At 39.7% G+C, this 16,320-nt stretch overlaps 1 protein-coding gene across 2 annotated transcripts; it reads right to left on the bottom strand.

The window, feature by feature from the left end:
* Positions 1-423: 423 nt before the first annotated feature.
* Positions 424-12,331, bottom strand: CYBC1 (cytochrome b-245 chaperone 1). 2 transcript variants are annotated; one of them, XM_038165444.2, is made up of 7 exons: positions 12,017-12,331; positions 9,372-9,498; positions 8,148-8,189; positions 6,916-6,989; positions 6,174-6,270; positions 5,334-5,478; positions 424-4,791 (listed from the first exon to the last, which is right to left on the bottom strand). In XM_038165444.2, the coding sequence occupies exons 2-7, from the start codon at positions 9,454-9,456 to the stop codon at positions 4,662-4,664; spliced, it is 573 nt and encodes a 190-aa protein (XP_038021372.1). In that variant the 5' UTR covers positions 9,457-9,498; positions 12,017-12,331; the 3' UTR covers positions 424-4,661. The 2 variants fall into 2 exon arrangements, with proteins under 2 accessions (XP_038021372.1, XP_005017978.1); XM_005017921.6 differs by having other exon boundaries at positions 9,372-9,501; positions 12,017-12,326.
* Positions 12,332-16,320: the final 3,989 nt, after the last annotated feature.

Below are 16,320 nucleotides of genomic sequence, written 5' to 3'. Positions count from 1 at the left end.
AAGGCTCTAGGAATTTGGCCCACCTGATTTTTAGATGGAGATACACAACTGCCCTGTAAACCTTAACTCAAAAGTTGCATACCTTTAACTCAGTAAAATCTTATTTTACTCTAATAAATCATTTGGTATGCAAAATGTGTTGAAACTTGCCTTTGTTTTGCATATGGTATGTTGGTTTGGTTAAAAGAGGAAAAATGCACATTTATGCACCAGTGGAGAGTTGGTTGCATTAGCTTATGTGACAGTGTGTAAATGAAAGCAGGGTTGGAAATAAGTTACATATTGGTGTTTCATCCACTCTGCTCTCTTACCCAGCCAGTAGGCCTGTGCCAAGTGGTAATAAATACAATAATAATCAATAATAATAATCAATAAATACATTTTAATTACAGTCAAAGAAAAATACTAATGATATAAAACAAGTTGATTTTATCAATGGACTTTTATTTTTAATAGAAAAAGACAAACATACAAGGCCTTGCTGAAATTCTACTTGCATATTAAAGTAAAAAAAGCTATTTCGAAGTATTTTCCAGAAGTATTTCTGCCTCAGCAACCTACTACAGCGTCAGAACTATCACTTCTTTAGTATGTAAGCCAGCCTAAATAATAAGGTTTATCATTTGTGTAACTTCATGAATATAGCACAAGAGTCACATTTCTAGTATATAGCATAGTTTGATGTTCTTTGAAACCAAAGAAGTGATCCTAGTTACTGGCATATCTCATTTTGGGAAATACAGGAATATTAGAGCATAGTTTAGATAATGCAACTTTCTCCCTTTGTACAACACGAAGTCTAGCTTCTGTTCAGTGTGACTATTAAGACCAGAATCTCTCCCAACTGTATACACACAATTAACTTCAAAATGTGCTACTCAAGTTTAAGCTGAAGTGGTGCCAAGTGGTTCTTCTGATAGTTACATTGAAAAGCGTTATTTATAGAAAGTGTTTGGTTTATGGGGCAGTGGGGTAGATTTTATAACATGTTATGCAGACTCCAAAGTGTACTTAAGTCATATATGAGCTACAGCTGCCTGATCTCAGGTTACTAGACATCCTGAGGTACAGAAAGCTTGAATACATCTCTTGTAATACTGTTCTAGGCGTACACCAGCCAAAACTAGTCTTTTACTCACTCCTTTTAGTACCGCAGCTTTAGATCAGGCACACATAAGGCTACATTTACTGAGCCTTTTTATATGCTAGACCCAAGAGAGGCTGAGAAAACAAAAGGTTTCAACAAAACACTGACAGTGACAAGAAAAGATGAGAGGACAATTAGAAAGAGTGAGGCAGCTGAGGCATTCTGGAGGATAGCAAGGCCAGAACAGAACCTGTCCTGAGTTAGCACCTGCTGTTCTGAGCAGTTCAAGCTATTTCACGAGTTCACAAACATTGCTATAACCAGATCCATTTGAACTGCAACTTGCAGGTTATTTTTCCATGCACAGTTACTGCAAAACATGGAAATCTGGTTATCTGGCTACGTCTCCCAACTACGAAGGACAAACCGTTTAACCAAGACAGTTCAAAACCTGAATCAAGAAACACACAGTCAAGAAACACAGACTGATACACATTCACCTATAGAATCCAAGGACCAAGTTGCATTTACTTGCACTGTAGGTTGGTTTCATGATATACTAAGCTCCCAGTTGTACATATCAGGTCCGTAGTGTCCAACATATGGCCTGCAGGCAGAACCCACAGCATTTAAGGAATTCTGTCACCCTTTGTTTTTAGCAGTCTACAGAATTCAGGTTCTCATTTGAAACTGTTTTAGATCATTCCTGCCTATGGCAGGGGGGTTGAAACCAGATGATCTTTTAAGGTCCCTTCTAACCCAAGCCATTCTATGATTCCATTCTGGCATTCTAGATTTTATGGGAACAGAGCTGCCATGTGCAAAACAAACAGTACAGGGAGGATCACACCAGCTGTTCTAAATGAAAGACTGGGGCTTCAAAATTCCAGTCCTCTCTTCTCTTGCCTGCCTAGTATAAATAGGAAATCAGAGGGTGAGAGGACCACTGCAGAACATCTTAAAGGAGCTGAGCATTGGATATCAGCTATAAATGCAACTTATTCCACAGAACGTATTACAAGCTACCTAATACCTTACAGCAGGTCTTGCCCCTTTCTGGAAATTGAGTTTTCCTTACATTTTGGTTTAGTCTTTATATAATATTACATAATACCTAAGTACATAATGCTAACATCCAGAATGCACAGCAAGCTAGATGAACAGAAGAAATCAGCAGAAGCAGGGCACGTGATACAGTATAGCATTAGATCAACAGAAATGCCTTTATAAAAACAGTTTTTATCTGGAAAGCCAAAGCATGTTGTGTATTTTCCCTGTGACATTACCTCTCATGGAAATATAAAAAAAACTGTGAAATCAACATCAAATGCAGGCAGTTTTGTCCATTGCATCCACTTAATGGTCAAATCTGTAGGTTCAGAATATTAAGTGCAATGCACAGGCACACTGTGTACTCCTGCTGGATATCCTTGCTACAAAACAGGTATCTGTAGGTAGAGCCCTCTTACATTATATCATTCATACGCAGTTCTTACAGTATTTACTCCTGGAAGTCCTTACAACACTTGATGCTCATTTTACAGAGTGCTGAAAAAAGGTTTCCAAATGCCAAATCTCATTCTCCTCTCCAGATTAAGTATTACTGGGGGTACATATTAGAGTGGATTTAAATGAAGATCTCTCTAAAGTGTTATATTCTGTTTTTTATTTTATAACAGGTTTGAGGATTTGTAGTTTTACAGCTGTGCTTTAGAATAAAGGTGAAATATGGTTAATTAGCTGCAACCTATTTTCCCACATTAGTACATGGCAGCCTCCTAAACCTAGCAATGTGGAAATTAAAAGCTAAAGAATTAGCCAACCAGTTTGGAGGACTTCACAAGCACATCCATTTGCAGAGGTCTGCTTTGATACCAACATGACTACAAGTTTCTCATGTTTTATACTGATAGACCTGCTTCTGTGCCACAGTCGAGCTGCATCAAAAGCAGCTCTCTCCCTGTTACACTTTTGATTAACCTTTCAAAGCAACAACAGTAAGAGTACATCTGTCTCACAGCTGACATAAATGGCTGGAAGCAAAAGCAAAATCATGGTGCAGCCTGTCTTTGGTCAGATAAGCATGTGCACAGTTTCCTACAGCTGGAACATGCTACGTGATCTAGCTTCTGCTGAAATCATTTCATAGCTTTTACTTTAAGAGGTAGAGTGCTTTGAAACAGAAAGGCAGGTTAAGCCCTGAAGAAACTGTTGATAAAAGACATTTAACTGCTAGCTAAACATGAAGGCAGACCACTCAGTTACCTGGTAGCCCATTCAGATCTCCTTGAGGAAACTGTACTACAAGCATTTTTTTTTAAGGCAGGTCTTAAAACCATACAACTCCTAACACAAGCTGATCAACTTTAATACAAGCAATTTTAGCATGCGGAAGGAACCTCCAACTCATTACAGCTTTTGTCTTACTGTACTGACATGTTGATATAGGCACAAGGAAGTTTTAGTTCCAGCAAAACATGTTGACTATTAGAGGTAGCTTTAACTTGGAAAAAGTACCTTGGAAAGTCTATATTTATGTATTTGTAAAACTACAGGTCAGAACAGAGGACAGTACCGAGTAAGACACGGGCACAAGCGAAACATTAGATATATCCCAGCTATCTTTAAAAAAAAAAAGTTATTTACCATTTCAAGTGAGGAAATATTAAAAAAAAAAAAATCTAGGCTGCAATGTATGACAGCCCTTTCCCTACCTAAAAGTAACATGTGCTCGTCTCCTTTCTAAATACACAGTTAAAATAGTAGAAGTTTAAGTCTAGAATAAGGCTACTCTATCTTTGGGTAGTCTATGCCCAGAAGTTAAACAGAACAGGATTAAGTCAGAGCATGTCAAAAACTGGGTGATCAACCTGATCATTCTGTGGTTATTATTTATGGCTCCTTGGCAAGTCCAAGAGAAGACAGTGCAATCAATTGATCAACCTGATGTTTAGAATTCCAGACAGTCACTCAAACTTTGATTCCCACTAGTATCTAATGGCAAGTCAGTAGTAGAGAATATAAAAGTGCCACTACCCTGCATCACCTTATTGTATATATTAAGCTGCTTAAAAACAATTTAGCAATATATTCCATCATACGCAATACTTCAAGGAAAACCTCAAAGCACTGTGTTATGAATTACAAGTTCAACTATTCTGTATTTCACATACTGTACCTGCAGCAGATGTTTGCAATAAGTGGAAGTTTTCATCTCTATCTCCGCTTCATTAATGGAAAAGTAATAAACAATTTCAAACCAATACATTAATAAATAACCATTCCTAAATGTGTTAGATGAGCTGACAAAATTCAGAAGACAGCAACCTCCACATTCAGGAACTAAGTCAAAGGAAGAAATAAAACAATTTGCTCTGGACTCTACAATGGCATTATTGGGAGCGTGGATCTTGAAGCAGTTTAGCACTGTAAGAGGTGCCCTAAGACAGATTCCTCCCATTGAAAATGCATATGTAGATAAATGCCCTGGTCAAGACTGAGGAATTCCTTTCTGAAGAACCAGCATATTTTCCAGATGTTTGAAGATCTCTGCTTTCTTCAGCTCATGACAGTATTAATATTCATCCTGTGGTTCATCAGCGTCACTAGCCTCTGTTTCACTGCTCTCATAGAGATCTTGTTGGCTTGCTACTCTGTCCAATTCCAGAAAGCTAGTAATGAGCTTGGCAACTGCTTCCACATCACTGTGGAAAGGAAGAAACAGTGTAAGAGTTAATGGAATTGTAGTGCTGATTAAACAAAAACAGGCACACTAATTCTTGAGAATCGCTGGTTGAAGGACCAGTTGATATATGGCATACAGCATGACTGACAGCATCCCACATGTGAAGGCATGCAAAGCCAAGCAATTACTACCACGTCAGAATACAATCCTTTTTCCACAGGCCCTGCTGCAAGATTCCTTATAATCAATATTCCTTTATTATCAATCCTTTGGCAACTTATGATTACGCTCTTTGCAAAACAATCAAATTAATCTGCCATTGCACAGTTGAGCTGTGAAACAGGCATGCAGTACTAAGGCATCTTAAATACCTAAAAACAGTAAGTCTCCTGATCAGGATGGTATTAAAAGGATTAAAGAAGTTAAACTGAACAACACAAGGTAACATCAGCATGCATAATAACAGAGCCAAGATAACCGTCTCAATAGTTGGCAGTTACTGGTCCATGTGATTGGTATTTCCTATCTTATACTTCATAATTAAAAAAATCCACACTTCACCTTCTGCAGCCCAGAACAGCGCTCTGAGTCAGTGGGTGTGAAAATCCAGTGATAAACCGTAGCACAACCATGTAACCCTTCCCAAAATACCGCACAGTCTCTTCTTCCACATCCACATCTCTGATCTCATGCAGTTGAGCCACCACTGTAAACAGTTGAGAAAAATAAAGTCTATTACTACCATTCCTGAAAACTCTCAGCACTACTACTCCTGACTTGTGGGACTGGAACTCTGTTCTTGAGCACTACTGCTCTGATCCCGTACAACTAGCACTTTTACAATACCAAGCAATTGCTGAGCAATTCAGGCAAAACAAATTGCGAACGAAATGCAGACAGGACAAACTGCAGACGGGAACAGCATGAAGTTCAAAGGGAAATGTGAATCTTGTACCTGGGCAAGAATAATCCCAAGCATCAGTACAAGCTGGGGGCCAACCAGCTGCAAAGCACCTCTGAAGAGAAGGACAAACCAGGACAAAAAAACAGAAATTTCAACCCTAGGATCCAAGATTTCTGCCTTTCCACCAGTCCCACTAGCAAAGTAGGATAGGAAAATACAAGCATTTCCAAAGGAATGGCTCAGACTATTACAGAAAGCCACACATAAGTTTAGTTATCCTGAATTAAAATGACTAACACAATGCTTTCAGTACCCCAACCTGAAAAACACTTCGGTCCTGAGAGGCAGTTTATGACTTCTGCAGCTTGGAAGCAAAATAGATATGGAAACAAGTGTGGCTAACTGGAGTACAAAACTGCAGAGAATGTTATCAAATGGGTAAGCACGCATTTGTTGTTAATCAATCACAGTTGCTACCAGAGATACTGCTTTCTCACCTTGTTCATTGCCTCCTTTTGATAAAGTCAGTATTTTTCTGTAGAGATTGAATGTTTTTAGGCAGACTGATCCCTTGTTCTTATCAAATATAGCTTCCTGTAAAATTGTAAAACAAAAAATAGTAATAAGAATACCATCAATAGCTAGGCTTCAAAGTATAATACATATAGCAGTTACATGTGAAAATAATCAGAAAAGTATATAGCTATTTTTAATAGAGACAGTCTTCTACTATTGGGCCATTAAAACTGAAGTCTTGCTCTTGGCTTTTAACAGGCTTCACCATATCTCCTACACAATTTCTAAAGCCAAGTTAGAGCTGGTTTCACTGCCCGTCCTGCTACATTCTTCATGTAATAAAAACTATGCCTGAAATAAAATCTGAACACTTGGTGCTCCTGTAACTCTCACTTTTCACATATGCATTTGGCTCATTTTGCTCACTTACATGGAGAAAGCCACAAAGCACCTTAGGGCAGGTCTTCCCTTTAAAAAAGGCTTATGTTTAGCATCATCGTCATGCTTATGTAGTTCAAGAATTAAGTGCCCTAATTAATTCTAGTCCCAGTATAGCAATTTCAAAGTGTTTCCTCCAAACTTAAAGCATAAATTGTTTTAACTTCATGATATTCAAGTGCATCAGGCTACCAAAGTCAACACTTGACTGTTTCTGAACTAGCACAACAGCCTCATTTCCTCAGTTTAGCATCTTACCTCCCACTGCTCCATTTAGCATCTTACCTCCCACTGCTCCAGATTCTGTGCTGCCACAAAGAAACACCCAGCCATGTAGAAGAGCTTCCATGCCAAGCTGTCTGAACAACAAAAGATGTACAAGTTTAGGATTTTTCCTTCTTTGGTATTCAACATTTTAAGATCTACATGTGCCTTTACAAGGCAACAAGGAAAGAAGTGGTTTCTCTGATGCAACATTTTTGCCTAAGTATGATATAAGCTATTTTACAGCACTTTCCCAAAGTAATAAAAGTGGAATTATTTTTTTCCAAAGACTCCCTCTACACTGGGCTCCAAACCATGCAGAACTTTAAGTATATGTATTATTTCCAAGGCTGTAGCATCATTACACATCTTTCTTCCCTACAATCAAAAGGCATCCACAGAACTCTCTCAACCTGCCATCAACTCCCAAACATTAGTGCTGCAGAGGACAAGGGTGAGGGACAACAGAAAGCAATTCACTGAAGCAAATGTGTTTCTTCATAAAAGGAAAGTCAGCCCTCTTGACAAACATTTATATTATTAAATGTTTACATATAGCAGCCTAAACAACATGCTTATTCAGACTTTCACTGGCAGGAGAGCAGAACTGTGCTCAGAACTATTTCAGAGTACTTTGTAGCAATGTCTAAGATGTCTGATATAGTTGGAGTCAGAAGCAGCTTTCACTGGACTTAAGCTCTTCCAATAAAAAAAACATGGACTATATCAGTAGAATATTCCTATACACTGTTTAGCTTTAAAATTTGAGACTCAACAGAATGCAGCAAGAGAATCACAGGACAGCCTACAGAATAAATTCCACATATGGAAGGATTTGTCATTTGATGTATTCTGCTCTATTGGCAGTGGGGGATGCAGCAGTAACTCTGTTCTTTAAAGGTGTTTTCTTTAAAGTTTTTTTGTTTAAGTAATCTCTGCTAGTGATGCTCTAACAGTTTCCAGAGAAACAGAGCACTTCCAAAGGCAACACAATCATTTCATTATGGTGGCAAACAATCATGATGTGACTTCCAGAAGAGCTGTGAGGACCAACTAATTACGTTTTTAAAACACACTGAAAGCAAAATATGCCAGAGTACTAAATATCAGACACAGGCAACAATTATTGGATTTTAATATCGACACCACGAAGTATGACAGGTACCTATACTGCCTTTATGAGGCCAGACAGAGCCGCACGGAGTCAAAGACAGATCAACAGGAAAACAGTTCTTAAAATGGTAGGCCATTACCTGCACTGTAATAAGCAGCAGCCAACCCTATGGAGGCTATTCCTAGAATAAGAAGGGAGAATTAGAACAAGCAGCTCACACCACCTAAGATTCCCTGAAAACATATGAATACATTAAAGCAATTACTTATCAGAATACTTTTCAAAAAAAAAAAAAGGGACTTGCAATTGCAACACTGATTACTATACAAAGACAGTCAGTTATTTTTCTCTGAACTCAATATAAAAATCTCCCATTCTCTATATAAAGAAATTAAGAAGCAGAGGGGATTGAGATCAGAAATAAAAGGTGGTAACAGAATCATGGACAGGATTTCAGAGGGACTCTAAGTCTAATTGCACCTACTGCCTCTCGAGCACAGTACAGCTTTGAGTGTGCTAGCATTTATGTTCATCATGCTTACACTACAAAGGTTATTTTTCCCCTCTTAAGTGCTGTGGAGCCAACAGAAGAGTTGTGCAATAAAGTTATGTCAGAGGCTACCAACTGCTTTCTTCCATTCAGGAGGAAGCTGTGGCAGAGAGACTGCAACTGCAAAGATCTTGTCTCAATGCAGCTTTGACAAACCAAATAACTGAAAACAATGACGATGTTGTAGTGTTAATGCAGTGGGATCTACCCAAGTGGGAAGTAAGATATACCACATTTCCCCCACAAGCTCTCAGGGTGGTCCTAATAGATACCACCCCTATTTTTTTCTGCATATACAATACTGTTTAAAAATAGACGGCTTTCAGAACATCAGGCACAACTTCCTATTTCACATACACAGCGCCATCAAGAGTTCACTGTTAGCCACATGCAAGATCTATCTCCAGCATTGCTCCAGTGCATCCACTGCAAATTTTTCCATTTCTGAGAACCTCAAGTTTTCAATGCAAGCATGAGTTCTCTTCAGAAGTTCCAAACATTTACATTGTTCTATGACACAACTTTCTTTTCCTGACCTTTCAAGACTCCCTTAGAATTCAGTCCATGAGCCTCTGAGGTTCTGCAGGTGACAGACTGAAAAATAATCAGAGTAAAACTGCCACACTGAGGAAGAGATTTCAGACCCACTCAGAGACTGCACTAAAGGGGAAATTCAAGTAAAAATTAATGTTCCACGAAGAAGACACCTGAAAGATACACATTTCTCGCTACAGGCTCTTCCAGGAATTTATTTTCTTCACCCCTTCCCTTAAAGCAAGCTCTGAAATAAACTGAGGAATACTGCAGTCTTACCAACAAAGACAGACCAAGATCTGATGCCAGGTGACCTCTTCAGATGAAGAAAGGAACTTGTGCGGTTTTCAACCAGCATGTACATCTTCAGAAGAAACTCCACACAGCCCAGTCTGACTCATGAAACCTTCTGGACAAAACAGAGAAATAAAAAGTTGTTGCTGACTCCAACACTCTCCCTTCTTAGCAGTTGTCAGGGCTTCTTATCAAGTCTTAACCTAGACTATAAACATATACCAGTTTGGGACAGGGCCTTTTTCTCACAGGAATAACAATATGCATGCTTTAAAAAGTGCAAACACTCAGGTGGAAAAGACTTGCATAACAGAAAACCGAACTACTCTCCAAGAAATTTCTTATTTCAGGGATAAAGTTTCTACTCCTTTCTGCCACATTCCACTTGCAGGAGGCAATGTGGAAAAACAAGAACTTGAAATGACGTGCTTCATGAATTAACAATTCTTCAAACTAATAAATCAATAAGTGTTCCTTGACAGCACTTGTACTAACTGCAAAGGCAGCCACAACGGACTAGCATCTGAAGCGGGACAACGCAGCCTTTTGCACTGCACACGCTGGGTCTCATTCCAAATGACAGAACAGCAAGGGTTACAGCCTCAGCCTAACCAAGTGCCAGTGTCATATAGTGCCATATACGGTCCTCCATCCTCCAAGCCAAATCCAGAATAGAAACAAATTTCCAGCAATGCTGGACTCTCCCAAGCAACATCATGTCTTCAGCCTAAACACAAAGTAACAGCAGAGATTAAGACAACAGGTACTAGTCAAAACCAGTAAGAGCTGGACAACCCCACACAGCATTTTCAGCATCTATTTATTATCTACAATATAGAGAATTTGACTTCTGACATGACTGTGAGCTCCAGGGCAAAACCCAATCCTACCTTAATACTATCAGCACAGGCATAAAAACAAATTTGTACCAGATTCAAGGAGCATAAAAACCCAGCTGATCTGATCAGAATTGTCGACAGAGAAAGGACAGGCTGCTTACTGCTTCTCTTCCAGTAAGCAAGTAGAGATTTGTCATTACAAAGACCACAATCCAGTAAAAGTGAAATAGAAACACATGGTAAGCATTGCATCATAACGTTATCAGGGTATATGTTGGCTTCAATCAAGAATTTATTCTATTATTTTCTCTTTGTTACAACCTTAATACTAATTAAGGTAGAGGGTTCTAAGCACTTCTTCCAAGAGGAATTTCTACAAAGAATATCCTACAAAGCATATCAGCTTCCCCAATTGGTATGTTAGGAACCTTAATATTTGTGAAGCATTCTGGGGCTGTAAGACCTTAAACATTAAACAGTTCATTAATTATTGAGGACACTAAGCACCAATTCCTTCTATTGACTTGGTATTTTCATCATTAAACAGCCAACTCAAGTCATTTTGCAGGAGCTTAGCATTAAGAAGATATTAGCTGCATACATCTGATACAGCTTTCCTGAAGAATACCCATATTCAATGCATCTTTAAATAACCATGAAAAACAGAGCAGGCCCAAGCACATCCAGGCTGACAGGAAAAAAAGTATGCAATTTTTAGTCCTTTATCTTGCCATTCTTAAATGCTATATGACACTCCCACAGTTCTGCACAGACTAGCTGGTGTTGATACAAAGCTGCAAGCAATTTGGTTTTCCGTTTAATAAAACTGACTCGGCCATGTCTTTTCATTTAAATAAAAAGCACATAGGACTGATTTCAATCTCTTCGCAGCACATCTGAGAGAATCTGAAACTTATGTACGTGCTCCATCTCCTCCGGATGTTACGCATGAAATTTTGATTTTCAAATGGCTCCTGTGGGGTGCTCTCTATGCATCTGAATAGATTTCTGCATGTACAAAGTAGTTTCCTGCCTACAACCTAAAAAGTATCTGATAAGGCATCAAATACACAGAGATACCTGCAAAAAAAATTGCTATATTTAATGAAACACACACTCAGGTGAAAACAGAGTGTATTTGCATAGAAGTTTAATCCATAAATGCAAGCTTCTATTGTGCCTTTCTTCCCCTCCCATATTCATTCAGGGAAGTCTAACCATGTAAATGCCAGTGTCAGCTTAGTGTCACCCAAACCAGGGGCATGATCTCACAGACACAGGTGTGTGCAAGACAGGTGCCTCAGGGAATACAAAGCACAAAGGCACTTCCTAGAAGTCACGGGCATGCTTTTAAGAACCACGGCAAGTTTGCCACAACAATTTTAAGATCACAACAGGACACGAGCAGTTCTAAAGCAATTTATCGGGTTTGACATTAAACTGATCCCCAGCACCATGTGAAACACAGACACGTTTCCTCCAGGCCCCAAAAGCCCCTGAAAGCCCCGGGATCCACGGTACACTTAAAACAGATCAACAAACGATAAAGGACTGATGAACACCATCACGAAGTCTGAGCGATGCCTCAGCATCCCGCCCCACCCCACAGAGATGCCCCCGCCGCGCCACCCTCCGCCTGACGGGGGCTGCACCCCAGCCCGCCCCACACCGGACCAGCGCCCCTTGAGCCCGGGCCAGCCCCTACCGGCACCTCTCCAGCCCCTACCGGACCGTCCCGGTGCCCCTTCAGCCCGGTTGCCCCACGAAAAGCGCCGCTCCCCACCGCCCTACCTGCCCCCGTTGCCGTCGCAGTACAGCAGCGCCTCGGGGAGGATGCTTGGTGCCTTCGCTTCCTGCAGCCCCCTGACCACAAAGAGCCGCTACCGGGCCACAGCAGTGCCTCGTCCGTCTTAAGAAGGGTCAGATGTGCCGGCGGCCATTTTTAGTGAGGGCAAGCGGTAGCTGAGGAAACCCGCCCGCCCCGCTCAGGGGTGGCTTGCTTCTCGCTGGAGGAGGAAGGGCAGCGCCCAAGATGGCGGCGCCGTGCCCGTGTTCAAGATGGCTACTAGGAGGGGGCGTTGTGTTGCTGAAGAGCTGGCGTTATTTGCGTTTTATGGCTTAACCCTCGTAAAAAAAAAAAGCAGGAAAGCTTGTGTGTTAGTAGAGGAGGGGCCCTACGTGCTATAGAGCGAGGTAAAGCGTGTGGAAGGGCTTTAATAAACACATTTGATGACAATTTGCTAGGCCTGTTCTGGGTGAGGTGGGCATGGTCCTTTGTTCATAAGCTGACAGAGTCACCTGCTGCTGTGAGGTTGGGTCAAGGTGCTGTGGATAGGAGGGAACAGGGGTGCAATGAGGGGCATATTCCATTCAGGGAGCCCCACCAGAGTGCCCTTGGACTTGGCAGCACCAGTGTATACAGCCTCCCTTAGGCTGATGTATGTCAGGGCTCTCGGTGGCGGCTGTGTGTACTTGGGGCATGGGCTGTCACAGAGCCCTTGCACTGGGTAGTAGCCACTACTTGCACTTTGTGAGTGTTGTACAGACAGGAGGCTGCTGCATGGTGAGGTTAGAAAGGGATTTCTCAGTATCACAAAATTGTCTCAAGATAGCTGTCTATAGAAGACCCAGTAGCTGGGACTTGGAATGTCTAGTGCAGCAGGAATTGCAAAGCAAAATAAAAATGTGCTTACAGGTTTAATATTAATGCCATGACTATTCATTAATTACATGTCACCTGTAGGCTTGGGTTTGGAAAATCTATTGCTTGGGGAGGAGAGTTTCCAATTCAGTTGAAATCCTGAGTGACTTTCCTGTCATGGACTGTAAGCTATATTTGAAAATTCCTTTGTGTTTCAAGTTTAGTTAAACATCATTCAGGTATGAAAGTTGTTAATGTTTAATCTATTAGAGCATCAGCTCATGTAAGATTTGGGATAAAATGGGTAAAATGTGGGCACCTGTAGCTTAGTACAACTCCTTAAATTTCCTTTATGTAAATCAATGGATCATTTCATCTCCTGAAGATACTTGGTTCTCTCTCAGTTGCACAGGAATGTGATCCTTCCTTAATGACACTTAATTTTTAATATTTTCCTAATAGAAATCCAGATACTCCAGAGGGGTTGCTTAAGGCCATATGCTTGAAGTTTGTTCAGCTGTTCCAGAACATCATTGCTGGTGAACAGTAACTGAGTTTTTGGTTCCACAGTGAATGGTTTTAGATTTATGTTAGACAGTCCAAAGTCCATTAGTTTTAGATTAGACAGTCCAGAGTTAACTGTGTGAAGATTAGGGGGAGGGAGGACTCAGACTCCGTGTTATGGAGTTAATTTACTGCAAGTAATAGAAAATACAAACTGATCTGCAGTTTCTGTGTTGTGTAACAGAACAACTATGTGAATGGGGAAGGGCTACAAGGAACTGAAAGCTTGAATTGGCATGCTTGGGAGTCATGAGGTACCAGCTGCTGGCTTTGGATGAATAATACAAAGTAATAAGTATCTTGTGTTTTCAACCCAAACAAACAACTGAGTTTCTATGGCTTATGATAAAAATAATCTATAAGCAGCGGTCAGCTTTTAAATGCAGGTAGTTTCTTTGGAAACCAAATGTTAAGCCACTTCATGTGATAAAATACAAAGACTTCTTGTCTCTAGAGTAGAGTGAAGAAATTCATTTGTCCCCTCCAGTCAATATATATCACACAGCATACCAGTAAGGATCTGTTGATTCTTCTATTGCTATCTGCTAAAATATTAGCATTTCTATACTTCTCCAGTTCTGCTAAAGCCACATTAGGATAAACTGAAAAGACTTAATTATGAAGTTAGAGGGAAATTGTTTAAAATATGGGAAATACCCCACACGTGATCAAGCATATGTCTAAACTGTAATAGGGCAAAGATCTGGTATTGATTAATAATTCTTATGACATTTCTTGTGCAATAATTTGGGGATTTTATTACGGTACTTTGAAGTAGGTAAGTGGCGATATGCCTACTGATTTAAAAAAATAAATTGAGGAAGAAACACATTTTAAAAGCCTAATCTTGGACTTAGAACATAATGAAATCCAAAACATGTTGCTGCAGAAACAAAAACTATTTGCCAGAAGAAAAATTCAGAGATACGTAATTGACTACTTGTAGAGATCTTGCTCAATAAAAACATTTTTAAGCCATTGTATAGTAAATAGACTTGTAAATTCTAAGTCATGATCTAATCACAAGAACATGCAAATATGACAGAACCGGTCTTTATTTTGCATTAGTTTGACTCTGACTTTGTGCCTTTATTTCTTTTTCCTAATTCCAGACCCTTTTCTGAAATATTCTCTTGTAGTTCCTTGTACTTTTGTTTTTTCCGTTCAAAGTCTTCCCTTAAACTTAGAAATTCAGCAGTGCATTATGTGTGTGATTTTATTAACATGCCAGGATAAAATTCCTAGTGTCTTTTGATTTTAAATGGTTGTAAACTAATCTAGTGTTGTGTTTTGCAGCTGGACTGAATTGACTGTCAGTCCCAGATAGAAATGATATCATCCCATTGCCCCACTGAACTCTATGGGAACATTGTGTATAAAGCCTGGAAATTGCTCATTTCATGGAATACATGTTTACCAGCTGTAACTAAGATTTATTGCCTATTCTGACAGCTGTTCAGTGGCATATGCTGTCACTGACTTGAGGAGGCATTTGCAGCTTACAGTGCCTCGCAGCACTGATGCATAGCCTTTAAAGCTTTCTGAAATGGGTTGCAATGTACTGTTTTCATAGAGAAATACTTAGTTTTCTATTTCATTATTGGTATAAATGCTTTAGGTACAGGTATAAATGTTAAATGTAGCAACAGAGGCCAAATATAGCAGGAGAGGACACTTAAAGTGTCCTTTCTTCATACTTTTAAGTGCTACCTACTGTTGACATAGAAAAGCTTTTACATTGAGTTTCTTTGGTAGTAGCCTTGCAGCCTAGCAAGGGTGCTAACTGCTACCACCCCAGGGGCAGATGAAAATGGGTTGTCAGGCACAGTGCTGATGGTAACTGATGTGATGTTCTATGGGAAAATGGTATAAATAGCTAATGGAAAGCAGAAGTTGCCCTCGGCAGTAATATAAATGGGACATCTAATTATCTAATAATTGCATGAGTATAATCTTATACTGTGCATTGAAATATTGATTCCTTGCATGCTCCCCAGTTTGTACAAGTTTTTGCTCTTTTTTATTGATTGAATTCTTAAATTTAAATTAATTTAACCCAGGTGTTCTCAAGGCAGAGGTACACTTGAGATGTTTTCAGATGGTTCAGTATTTCTGCAAATGTTTAGATGTTGATTTGCATTATGAATGTAAAGAAATATGAGGAAAAACTAAAAATACATATATTTTAAATATGATCTGTGCAGAATTATCAATATAAACACCAGTACCACAATGTAAACACCAGTGATAGGACCCACGGGAATGGTGTTAAGCTGAGGCAGGGGAAGTTTAGGCTGGACATCAGGAAGAGGTTCTTCACCAAGAGGGTGGTTGCACAATGGAACAGGCTCCCTAGGGACGTAGTCACTGCACCGAGCCTGTCTGAATTTAAAAAGTGATTGGACTGTGCACTCAGTCACAGGGTCTAAACTTTTGGATAGACCCGTGCGGTGCCAGGAGTTTGACTTGATGATCCTTATGGGTCCCTACCAACTTGGGATATTCTATGAAATATCCAAAGCTGTCATATCTTTTGAAGAGTTGTTGTATTAAGTTTGGATAACAAAAGTAAGCATAATCATAAGTGTGAAACAGAAGGATTTTAACTATGACTTTAATTGCAAATCTCAATATGTTCCTAACTGAGAACGCTACTGCTATATTTGACAATGCAACTATGCGTACTGTATCCTTGTGGAATAAGGACAAGATTGGCACAATTTTTTTATAAGAAGATACTCATCCAGAGGGACAGAAAAAGATTTTAACGAGATGTTCCCTAAATGCTGCATTCTAGTAACTTTGTAGGAAACCCGAAGTCTTAAGTTATATTGCTCTAGAATGATTGTAGTGCTCTAAAAATTCTTGTACTAACATGGTAATACAAAAC

This window comes from Anas platyrhynchos, chromosome 19 (assembly GCF_047663525.1).
Source record: "Anas platyrhynchos isolate ZD024472 breed Pekin duck chromosome 19, IASCAAS_PekinDuck_T2T, whole genome shotgun sequence".
Taxonomy (NCBI): domain Eukaryota; kingdom Metazoa; phylum Chordata; class Aves; order Anseriformes; family Anatidae; genus Anas; species Anas platyrhynchos.
This window is presented reverse-complemented; position numbering and strand designations above follow the sequence as displayed.

What these genes read in the sequence shown, in the direction of transcription:
- CYBC1 (XM_038165444.2), bottom strand. Translation starts at nt 9,456, where the DNA reads ATGTACATGCTGGTTGAAAACCGCACAAGTTCCTTTCTTCATCTGAAG. An exon ending in TGCTGCTTATTACAGTGCAG is followed by an intron (nt 6,990 to 8,147) that starts GTAATGGCCTAC and finishes TTTGTTGTTCAG; the next exon opens with ACAGCTTGGCATGGAAGCTC. An exon ending in GCTGTTCTGGGCTGCAGAAG is followed by an intron (nt 4,792 to 5,333) that starts GTGAAGTGTGGA and finishes TCCTTTCCACAG; the next exon opens with TGATGTGGAAGCAGTTGCCA.